This window comes from Lonchura striata, chromosome 2 (assembly GCF_050655825.1).
Source record: "Lonchura striata isolate lonStrDom1 chromosome 2, ASM5065582v1, whole genome shotgun sequence".
NCBI lineage: Eukaryota > Metazoa > Chordata > Aves > Passeriformes > Estrildidae > Lonchura > Lonchura striata.
In genome coordinates, this window is record NC_140704.1 from 24,912,688 (window position 1) to 24,925,163 (window position 12,476).

The 12,476-nt window shown below is 40.3% G+C and overlaps 1 protein-coding gene across 1 annotated transcript; it reads right to left on the minus strand.

Annotated features, from left to right (window-relative positions):
* Window positions 1-302: 302 nt before the first annotated feature.
* On the minus strand, window positions 303-10,270 carry PDK4 (pyruvate dehydrogenase kinase 4). The gene is made up of 11 exons (XM_021538385.4): window positions 10,035-10,270; window positions 9,054-9,195; window positions 7,968-8,039; window positions 7,198-7,382; window positions 6,674-6,763; window positions 6,071-6,148; window positions 5,360-5,436; window positions 4,747-4,845; window positions 4,477-4,587; window positions 3,644-3,757; window positions 303-2,730 (listed from the first exon to the last, which is right to left on the minus strand). Exons 1-11 carry the CDS (start codon window positions 10,180-10,182, stop codon window positions 2,587-2,589), a joined length of 1,260 nt encoding a protein of 419 aa, XP_021394060.1. The 5' UTR covers window positions 10,183-10,270; the 3' UTR covers window positions 303-2,586.
* Between the last annotated feature and the right edge of the window lie 2,206 nt (window positions 10,271-12,476).

A 12,476-nucleotide genomic window follows, 5' to 3' on the forward strand; every position in this document is an offset into this window, starting at 1 on the left:
AACTGAACAAAAGACAACTAGAGCATAGAACAGGCACTGATGAAAGATTCCCAGTTCTCACCTCAAAATGGATACCCTCCTAATTAAAAGGTAAGCAGATGGGTAAGGTGATGCACTGATTGTAGTTACTGTGTAACCTCTCAGCCAATGCAACATTAAGCATAAGCAGATCATTCTTCAGTGTTTCTCCCTGCTGCTGAAGCTGACAGGGTATGAGTGTTGTTTTTATCTACTCTATTTCTTAAGACTTCAAATAAAATGTACTTGCTTGGATCAGACTTCTTAAAAACGAAAGACAGACAAGCATTTAAAACATTTTATTATAAAACTATTTCAACATCTATATCCAAGTAAAAGATTTAAAACTACAGCTCTGCTTTCAGAACAAAAAGTCAGTGAATGCTGGAAAATGTGCTGTATTATCTAGGTAGATAGCCATAGTTTGCAATACTACACAGATTTCATGTATGTTCCTTAAGTGCTTCACAACCTCTGCCTGTATCATGAATGTTCTGCAGCTTTGCTCTGCAAGCAGCATCACAAACATTTTTGCAGCACATATGTGCCTCAGCTGCTTTGAAACAGAAATTACTAACTGAATCAGCTGCAGCTGTGTTACAAATGTACCATCACATCATAACTCTGGTTCAAGCATTACTAGATGCAGACAGAAAGGTATAAATTGTGTGTACTTGACAACAATGACTATTTTGGTATGTGTTTTTGACCTTGTATTCCATTCAAAAATCAACCAATACTCAATTACTTTATGACTGTGAAAGCATCTTTTTTACACCTGTACATTCCAGACAAAAGTATTTTTTTTTATTAGCCATACCATTCACTGAGCTGAGCTCAGATGCATTATCTGGTGACTTTTGGTGACTGCAGCTTATTCACCAGGATAAAAACAGCTGAGATGCAGTACTAAAGTCATCATGCTCACCAGTTATCATTAATACATCTAAAATTAGTTTTTAAAATAAATGAGGCATATCAAAATATATTCTATTTTTAATGAGAAATATATCCAAACAGGACTTCAAGAATGCAAAGGTAGTTTCCTATTAAAAACCATTTTAGATTCACAGTGTAATATGGAGTCATTTTCTGCCCAACAAATAGAAATCTCTAATAAAAGACTGTCATACTGAGCAGGATGTTTTACTGTTTTTGCAACTTTTTGCAAAGGATCACATAAACAGAAGATATGATAATTTGTAAAAAAAAAAAAAAATTCAAGTAACATTCTATAGCCCTGATGAACTTTTGACTGGCCAGCTTGGCAACATCCAATAGTTCAGCATTGGTTAAGTTTACCTTGCTTACAAAAGTGAAAACACACAAAGAAGACAGGCAAGGAAGAAGCTTACTGACAATGGAACGTTTTCTGAACAACTCTCTCCCACTGGCACTTTTCCTGTGGGAACTTCCCCTATTTTGCCCTTCATAAAAGCTTTCCTGTAGTTTTCAGTGCTGTTTTCATTTTGAAATGCTTCCTAATCCCTTTCCATTGCAATGAACAGTTCTTAGAATAAATTTTTCCAGTTCCAACACCACTCCTGAAAACCTTTCCAACAGACCTTCAGTGCTCAGCCACAGCTTTCAGGGTATAGATTCCCTATGTATGTCTTTGAGCTGATGTGGTCCAATACAAATTTGAAAAAGACAATTGGCAGATTTTGGTTTAGTGTATTGAGCCACTAATCTAACAGCACAACAGAAACAAACACAGAAGACTGTGTTTTAAAGGTGCTTATACAATACATATCACCAAAGCCTTTCTGTTCAACTTGCAATGTCTGACTTCAGCTCTTGGAAAATCCTGACTTGGAACACATTCTCCAGAATACAGGGACATAGGCTCTAATATTAGAGCTGTTACAACCAAGTAGCTTTCCATTTCTTTCCAGCAGGTCATAAAAATACAAAATATCTAGCAATATGACTCACAGAGCAAGGCATCACTTATGATGAAGACCACTTAATTATTCCTGGAATCTTTTTTTTTTTTTTTTTTTTTTAATGGGACTTCCTTATATATGGCAAACACTTTCTTCCTGCCTCCCAGGGCTTCCTCTTCTCCAGTCAGGCTGTACTTGAATGCTGTTTGTATCTTACTACAAGACTGCCATGTTAAGTGGATCTTTTCCAAATGTTATAAATAGAACTTTAAAATATCTACCTGAGAAGTTCTGTAATAAGATAAACTGCTCACATAACTATTCTAAGAGAAAAATATGCATCAGCATAACTCGTTTATCAGTCAATATTAAGAATTCAAGCATTAAACAGGATTTTAAAATTGCACACCCCTACCACACCAAGTCTTTGATCATAGTAAAAAAATAGCTTCATTTTCCTCTATACACAGCTCCTCTTTATAGACATATGTGCTCCTATTTTCCCCCTCCTCAAGTCCACAGCAAGGTTTCAGATTCAGTGCATATAGCCTAGGTTTATGATACTCTTGTCTTCTTTTTCTTCTGCTAGTCCTGAAACTTGCTTTGAAGGTAGATGAACACTTCCAAATGCTGCTCTTGAGGCCAGCTTGATCCCCTGGGATGTCTCAGTATCAACTTCTCTTCAGGAAGCTGCACTCTGCTTTGCCATATTCTTTGGGTCTTTACTTGGGACACACCAGTCATCTGCCTCTGAGGTAGCCTGGTAGTGCTTGGAAGCTGATTTGTTAAAAACTGGGAGTTTTTCTATTGATTCTGTTGATAAGGCCTAAAAGTCAAGAAGGATCAGGTTAATACATCTCAGTAATAGCACTTAGCAAAAATTCATTCAGCATTCCTAAAGCATTGAGCCAGTGACCCTACAAATCAAAGTTATTCAAACAAATGTTTCTACAAGAGATGTGGTAGTTTATGTGCTTCAGTATCTATAATTAGTTTGGGTAATTTGGTAGGACAACTGCAATACCATCTCATCCTATTTATGCATTTTTCATGAGCGTTAAGCAGTACCCTCTAACATGTTTTCAAGATAGTCCAGAAATGCACGGAAAAGGACTTTGATTTGCAAAATTCCAGTGAAAATTTTTCAATGAAAGTGTTACATATATACATCTGAGCTGTCTCTTCCTTTCCTACTTCTGCTCTGATTGTGCTTCAGCATTTTCAGTTTAGCAAGAGGAATTCAAAGGCACTTTGTCCCATGATTAAGCAGAGAAAATAGAAAAGAACATGTAGTGTTGTTAGCAGGTTTCTTATAGAAATAGCAGTGCAAGTTATACACCCAGTGTTCAAAATTACTGGTATCTGAATCCCATAGAGGAGCTATATGGCCAATGTTAAACAGCACCTTGACTCCTTAAGGATTTAGTTAAATGGACTTTCCACCAGATCTCTTGCTCATACCTTTACTTCACTCTGAGTACTTTGTATTCCATGAACAAACAGCACCTTAACACAATCTGAAAACCAACAGGGCTCTCACTAGTATTTGTTCTAGTAGACTAGTTATAGCCAGGTGACTTTTCTTGATACCAGTTAAAAATGCAGTTACTAAGTCTGTCATTACTCAAGAAAAAAAAACGAGCTACTCATGAGCTCTGTTTACCTTAAAATGGTAACTAGAAGTTATCCCACTGCATTAATGGTAGTAATCTTTTCTGTAACTAAATTTAAATACATACCTTCAAGTAGATGATAGCATCTGTTCCATAACCGCATATGGAGTAAAGATTTAGATCTCCTTGAAAGTATTTAGCATACAGACGAGAAATTGGCAAGCCATACCCAAAGCCAGCCTAAAAATAAAGTACAATATAAAATTAATTATTTTTTTTACTAGCTCTAACGGCTTGAAGTCAAATAGTTGGAAAGTATTCAGAGATTTTTAAGCTGTTAAAAAATCCTTTGAATTTCCTTTTCTCTTAGAAGGAAACATAAATCTCTAATCAGTTTCATAGAGAATTAGAGAATGCTGAAACTGACCATTAAAAACCCTAAGCCACAAGAAAAAAAAAGTTTCAATGGAAGAGGGAAGGTCTACATATATGTCCCACTTTTACACATTAAATTTAAGTATTTTTCCTTCCTTTGTTATTACTAGTACAGCTTGATTAGTAAAAGGAGCTTTCTACTGGGAGATAAAGACATAAAAATCTAAAAGACTGTTCCAGTTGTGCTTGCCTCCAGAAAGATCACATTATCTACAGGAAGTTTGAGGCCTGAGTGGACAGTGAAGACAAATTAAATTAGTGTCATTGGAATGCAGGAAATTAAAAAAATGAGGGAATTAAGATTCAGGTTGTAATGTTCCTCTTTCTTTATGCCTTTAAAAGCATATTTTTGTCCACTAAGCTAAATACTAAAATTCTGTTTCAGAAAGTGTAAATTCATACTTATGGGGCACAGTAAGTCTTTGAATACCCCACAAAACAGCAGGATGGACACAGTGCTTCATTATTAACCCACCAACACTTACAACAACCTAATTGCAACATGAATATTGAAAGTATCTTACAAGAGGGGTATTTCGACCATCATCCACATTTGGCCTTGGTGCAGTGGAATACATGTAGCTAAAGAGCCGCTCAATTTTCCTCACTGGAACACCACCTCCTCGGTCTGAGACCTGATTTAAGAGAGAACAAAGTTAACAATAAGCATGCACTAAGAATGGTGCACAGTGTCTTCAACCTGTTCTCAGAGGCCAGATCTTTTAAAAGAACTAGCCATGAATGTATAGTAATAAACATTACAATAAGTCCATTGTAGTAGGCCAACAAAATACCTTGATTGCCAGGTCTTCTTTCCCTAGAACAACTGTCACTTCAACCGGAGAAAGGGTCGGACTGTTTTCTTGGAATTCAACAGTTGCTCTCATTGAATTCTACAGAAAAGAAGGTTATTGTGATCAGAGGTTGTTGAATCCATACACTTCAAACCCTATCCCTTTTACACAGAGACAAAATATCCTCTACTCCTATCAGCACCTGGTTTCCAAGGGACATGTTTAACATTTGGGCATAATGGCAGCATTTATCATCACTTAAGGTGGGAGAGGAGGTCTCACACCTTAAAGCATCTAAGCATAGCCAAGACTCTTCTGAGTGAAAGATTATAACATTCTTGCTCGACATTAACTCAGGCACTGTAAATTAAATAACTCCCTTAAAGTCAACAGGTTCCTGGAGAAGACCAAAGTTCAGCAGTTACTAAAGGTTGCCAGATTTCTGTATGTCACGTTGGCAGCACTGAAGTTCAGCAGCGCTCAGTACTCCTTAAATACACTGTCTGCTCCATAGAAGAGGCAAACCTGCAGATGTAATCTCTCTAAAAGCAGAAGGCTACTGGTGGCCACAATCCCACATCCCACTTCACTCTTCCAGTCTATACTAACATACCTTAAAGAGCTCAAAAAGCATGTGAAAAAGATGAGATGGAACATATACAATGCTAATTGGTTCTCCTGGAGCTTTTCCTAGAGGAAAGGAAAAATAAAAAACACTTAAAAGGGTGATGACATTTTTCTATATGGTATCCAAATTTTACAATTAGCAAGTTGTGAAAACAAACAAAAAAATAAATCAAGTTTCATTTTTGGTTTTCCTCCTCCAAAATCGGCAAACAGCTTTATGCATTCATAACAGTGTTTAGATTACAATTACCACTTGCTTAGTAAGTTTCTTTTCAAATAAACAAATAAAAAAAGCAAGTATTTATTCCTCTTTATAAATAAAGGATTTCAAACATTAAGCAGACTGCTGTCATCAGCCACATGCAGGCAGCTCAGGCCACACCCAGCATTTCAGTCAGCAGCCCCAATTCCTCACTCCAGATATGGAAGTCCTCTCTAGCAACTTCTCATATTGCTTTAGGTACAGGTTTGTCTGACTTTTCTCAAATTTATAAATGGTACCTCAAAAGTGTTGTGTTTAAGATACACCAACATTTGAGTTCTAACATGGGAGGTTAGATGAGGTGCGCATAATAGAAAACGAAGAGGAACTAGGCCAAGCCAGATCAGCTGGTATGTGCACTAAGGTTACAGAATTGGGAGACTTTTGAGTCAGTAGAAGAAGCAGTTTTGGCTACCAAATAGGCTCTTATCTTACCATTCACTTGAGTAAGTTTCAGTTCTGGAGATGTCAAGTAATACTGGTCACACAACAACTTGGCACTTTCATAAGCATCTGAAATAATTATTTAAATAAATTGTATAAAGTATAATATCAAGCAATGTAAAAATTCATTCTAGTACATAGCAGAATACAGCTTTTAACTGCTTTAGCTCCTAGGGTGTTAGAGAGCCTGACACTGGAATGTGTCTCAAGGGAAAAATAACATTGCATCCACTGTGTGCACTAAGAATTGAGAACAAGGGCAATTACAGAAGCATGAGCAAATCTTTGTACAGTTTAATAATTGTATGGAACTGATGCATCTACTATTTACCAGTAGGTAAAACCAATCTCAACACCTCAGACAACTCCTACTCCTACCTCATTTGTCACTCACTAGAACTTACTCCAGCATGGTTTTTTACTGCTACTTTAATTCTGTCCTCTAAAAGCTCATGCCTTAGTAAGACTACTTTCAGCTATTTCAGTTAAAGCCAGTCAGCACCCTCTACAACTGAAGCTGGCTACCCAAACTGCTTGCAATCAGATATAGATACCGATCAGGAAAAAAAATGTTAAAGCTCTGAGAATACGCACCATTCACTACTTCAACAACATCACAGCAAGGATCAATGCTTCCAATGTGCCTTGGGTGCCCCGAGCCAGATTTATCATCAAAAAGAAGAGCTGTTTGACATGAGAACAATGCAACATTTAATCCCAAATACTGTGTTATGAAAAAAAGTCCCAAAACTCAGACTAATACAGTGTGATCCCAACATATGATTACATAAAATACTGAATGTTGTTTATTACTTTTATGACTTAAAATACTATATACTGTCAGCAAACTACGTTGGCCTTTCTGTAGTTCACATCTAAAGGTTTTTCAGACATAAAGAACAATATCCCTACATATTCCACAAAACAGTTATTTCAATTATTCTGTAGTCTACAAAACAAGTTTTCCCATTACTTTCTTAAGTGACAGATTCAGTTTCTAAGTTTTCAGTGTCACACAAAATCATGTAAAGCAGTTCTCCAGCAGTTTTAAGAAGTGTTGACATTAAAATGTTACTTACTAGGTTGAAGTTTTTTCTCAGGTAAAAATTTCTACTTACTGTGTTGGTTCATTAGCATCCGGGTGGAAATACGGCTCATGTAAAAACGATCCAAAAAATATTGGATGTTTTGATTGGTGACAGGATCTACTTTATAAGTGTCTTTGTATTCAATTACTCCTTGAGCCATCGTAGGAACCACATCATGATGTCTGTTTCGCACTCTAACTAGAGTATCTATAAAGCTAGGTTAAAAAAAAAATTCTTTTTAGAACATTATTCTCAGACTACATAGAAGCAAACTTTGTACAATGTAATTATCTAATCTAGCACCAGCACAGATAAGTGTTTAACAGCCTTAATATTAAAATAGAGTGTAGTTATTTTTTACTCTCTTAAAATAAGTAATTCTTTATTAACCTAACACAGAAGCATTTGGCATTTTTTAAACAAAAGGTATAATAAGCCATATCAAATTCACCACCTGTTTACTCATTTATTTGAGTAGAGGAAAATGTAAGGAAAGGAAAAAAGATGCCAAGCTGACATCTCAGAAAAAAGCAGAGATATAACTGCACAGATCACTTTTTTTTATTTCTCTGTCATGACAGTTCAAGGGGTAATATGACCTTGAAATTAAGCTGTGACAGGTTATATTTATTTGCAATATTGCTAAACATGGTCTGAGGTTTCAACCAGCTTGTTCTATGTTAAGCTCTTCCTTCTAGATTATCAAATTCACCTCATCATGACTATCAGGTCTAAAATCAATATACTGTGAAAAGTAGAATGTGAACTAAAAAGTTCAAAGAAAAACATGAAAAACTTACTCAGATAAGACTTTTTGGTCATCTGGGCTTTTCTGATGGAATTCAATCAACTCCTGTAGGCTTTGAATGTACCTATTGAAAAAGAAAACAAGAAACATATGCTATTAATTTGATTTTTATTAAGCTAGCAGTATCAAAACTTGTCTTGTGCACATCATTAGTCCTAACAAGTCATCTAGAAGTTTTAAGTATGTTTGAAATATCCAAGTTACAACCAACAATGGAATGACAGATAGACACTTCTTGACTGTCTGAATTCTAGACGTTTTAAGTCTTTTCTTGTGCCTGCCACCAAAGAGGAATCTAAGCTCTCACTTAAGATATGTAGGATCCCCTTATAATTCTTTAAAAGAGATGTATTTCAAAAGAAGATCCAAATGACAATGCCAATCAGGAAGCCACTCAAAATTTTTCCAAATCTGATTAGCTTTGGCAGAAGCTAAGTAGCTGAGCTTCTTGAACTAACATCTGACAGCCTTGACGCATATGGCAAAGGCACAGCAGTTTGCTATATTAAGAAGAGTTTCTAGATCTGACTCTAATACGTCTGCTCTTCATGTCAGTCATCCTGGCAAATGCTGCAACTGTGCCACTAAGCAAGGTTAAATCAGATTCAGCCACTGTGTCAACTGCAGAGATTATATTAATTGATTTTCAAACATTTGCTGCACAGGTCAAAACCAATATACTTTGGAATAGAACCTCTGTTAGTGACTCCATCAGTGAGAGATCAAAACAAATATATAGTCTGCTTTCCCATTTTGTGTTGGGCTCAGAGTCTGTAATGCTGTGTGGAAACAGAACACATTTTCTTTTCTCCCTTCTCTATTAGCTATTCCAAACTGTTAAATCCCTGCCCCCCACAACTATTTATAGATAACAGTATAATCATATTGGTTTTCAATTTAATTTAGTATGTGAGAAAATGACAGCGTGTAACAGCTTGCAAATCAGATTTGATAAAGGAACTGCATTTCTACTTTGTTTCTATTTTGTTATGCTTTCTACTATTCAAAAAGGTCTGCAATAACAAAGTTCTCAAAGCTGTGTAACTTTGCATGCTGAATTCAAGCAGTTCATACTTACCAGCTTTTTACTAATTTTACTGATGGAGTGCCTAGTAATTTATCAGGAAGAAGATCAATTTCTTTCAAGATGTTTGCAAACCTCACAGGAAGTTCTTGTCGCAAAAATGCGAAAGAAGTTCTCTCACATCCATTAGTCGAGCCTATGAATAAATACAAAACACAGTTTTTGTTTAAGGAAGTTTCAAGATGCAAATACAGATTGACGAGTTCCCATAAGGTTCAGGACTCTATTCCTCTGCAATCATGAGGCTTTTACTGGCCTGCTCACCTAAGTGTTAGGTGTTATATGTTTATGCAGAACGCTGTTTACATGACAGTAAGACACAGCGTGTTCCTGGACGGAATACTTGTACAGTTCCCATTTAGGCATGAGACTTAATTGCAATTCCCTAAGAAGCACTCCAGTCTCTGTAAACAGGAGGTTGTTCGGGGTGACGTCTGGCGGTATCATGCGCGCACAGCCGCCAGAGCTGCCAAAGCGATAATGGGATCTGGGAACAGCGCGTTCGCTCCGCCTGATGGCTCCTCCCGCCACCGTGTGAGCAGCCCGTGTCCCTCTCAGTGCCCGCTCCCTACGAACGCCGCCGAAGCCGCGCTGTAGCGCATCTTCAGCTCTGGCGGCGGCACTCGCAGGTGTCCAGCCCCCGGCACCTCCCGGCGGGTAACTGCGGACGGGGCTGCCCACCCGAAACCACCACCCCGTCCGGCAGACTCCCAGCGGGGTGGGAACACCCAGCGGGCTCGCTGCCCTCCTCCGCCCCGGCGCTGGGCAGCCGAGCCGGGGGGCGGCTGCGACTTCAGCCCCGGCTGGGCGCGGATCCCTCCGGCGGGGATCGCCGCCTCCGCCGTCCCGCGGAGCGCCGCTCCCGCACCTCCCCCGCGGCAGCCCCGGGCCGTTCCTCCACGGGGAAACGAGCCTCCGAGCCCCGCGCCTGAGCTGCCCCCGCCCCGACCTCCTCTCGCTCCTCCCGACTCTCACCGAAGTCCAGCAACTGCTTGATGGAGAGCGGGGAGGGGGAGAAGCGGGAAAACTGCTCCACCTCCTTCGGCAACCGGCCGGTGCTGCTGCCGGCACTGGCCCCTGCCAGCGGCGCGGCGCTGCGGAGGGCGATGCGGGCGGCCTTCATCGCTGCCGGGGCGGCGGGCGCTCGGCGGGTAAGCGATCGCTGCGGGAGCCGGTGATCCGCGGGGTGCCACCGTCCCCTCGCCTGTGGCGGCGGCCTCACGTGGCGCCTCTATTTACAATCGCGGGGAGGCGGGGCTCCGGCAGGCCGCGCCCCGGCCCCTCGTGACGGCGCTGGCGGCGCTCCCGTGCCCGGCCCGGCCCCGCGGGCGGCTCGCCAGCGGCGCGGGGAGCGACGGGGGTGCCGGGGGGCGGCGGGGCCGGAGCACACGGAGCGGCGGGTGCCGCCCGCGGTGACCTTGCGCGCCGGGCAGGCCGGGCGAGGCTGGCAGGGCGGCCGTGCCCAGCTGCGGGCTCTGCACCGCACCCGGTGCGCGCCAGGGCTCGGGGCGAGCCGTGCACGGCGCCCTGAGCGGCGCGATGGTGCCGGGCAGTTGTGTGTTTGCGCTCATACAGGGGTGCCGGCACTGACACGGTAACTCCAGGGTCGGCGCAGAGGCTGGCCGACTGCACGGAAGGCAAAGGGAGGAAAATCAGATCCCAGCCGCAGGCTGTCGACATGGAGGTCATGGCTGTGACCTGGTTAATAGTGACCAAATACCCGAGGACAGCTGTGCTGGTGACGCAGGGGCCCCAGATGAGCATGTGGCCTTTATTTACTGTCACTAGAGCTGACCTAAGAAGGGGCTGACACAGTGTCTCGGGGACAGCTCATCTCCCAGGGTCACAGTCCAGCTGAGAAAAGCCCCCTCACCTTTACTCTGCTGCGGAAGGAGCTTGCATCTCCAATGCTGCCTGGCCTTTTCCCAAAACGCCCAGTCCCCTTCACTGAGGTTTGCATAAGGCGTTGAAGAATGAAATTAATGTCAGCGGAGGCCTTTCTGACATCCAAAAACTTAGTCTGCAACAGCAGGAGAATGTGGCAGTAAAATCATTGTGCCCTAATATTTGCATAGAACTCTCCAGTCCAATTTTATATGCATATATTTACACACACAAACATGTAAACTCTTTTTCAAGGGAAGGAGGATCAAATTCCTCACAAGAAAGCTGTGCACTTAATTTAATAGACAGAGAAATATACTTTAGCTTCTCATTAGACTGTTTTTTTGACTTTGTCTCATTTTGTCTTCCTAGCATATCTGTTATCCCTAGTTATGTTTCTACTCCCACTGTACTGTATGTTTTATTGTTTTATTGCTCCCTGTTTTATTATTTTATTGGGAGAGTTATTCTGTTATTTTTCCATGAGATATATTCTGGTTTACCGAAGTGATTGAATGTTGGTATATGAAATGTGAAATGAAGCAAAATTTAGACAAATAGCAGCAAATGTAATGACTTTGATTTTTCCTGTCCTTGCCAGAAGTTAAAAATTCAAGAATTTGGTGTTTGCTTTTGGCTGTTCAACTTGGTTTTCCTGCAAGTTGCAGATGCGTCACAGAAGTGAAAATATCGTACAGATTTGTTTAAACCATGAAACGTGTAGGATAGCTTTTGTTTAGTAATACTTTCTTCTTGAAGCCACTAATTGGTGACAAGAAGGAACCTCAAAATTAACTCTTTGCAAAAAAATCTGGGTCAGGAAGTTCTCTGCAGTAGGCAGTTATTGCAGTTTATAAGGTCACTATTTCTATTCCTATGAGATTATTTAATCTGTTGGTGTGCTGAGCCTGCTTAATATAAGTAATTCAAATACGCTTTGTGAGCAGTCTGAATAGGGAAATACACTAAGAACAATTTCTGTTGTTTGCATTAATTTTCTTTACAGCAACTTGTTTTCTTATTGTTTTCCTAGTAGTTATATGCAATAAAGTATGAACAAATATCTTACATATTCAGTTTAGCTGTGAACAAAGGTAAAATTATAGTTGCAGGAAATACAGGGAGCGTGTTGCCTTCCCCATTTGTTAAAAGGACAAGGCTCCAGTAACTTAAAACTTGGGTGTTTTTCAAATCAAAACAAACTTCTACAAGAATTTTAGAAATCAGCAGCACAACAACTGAGGTTTTTTTTTTACTCAGATGAGCTTCTAAAAGAAGCATGTCTCCTTCATAATTCAGATTTGCTTCTTGCTCTTCGTATGATGGTTATTTGTTACAGGAGGTTCTGAACAAATTTAATTTCCATTCTTGAATATATAAACTATATATCTGTGAAGTTATTGTTATGGATGTCCTGAATGTTGAGCAAGACAGCTAAGTTTTGGGTATAAATGTAGCAATATATGAGGATTTATCATCAGTCAAGATGCAGGTGAACAAGGCTGTGAAAATGGTAACCACATCATATAATGC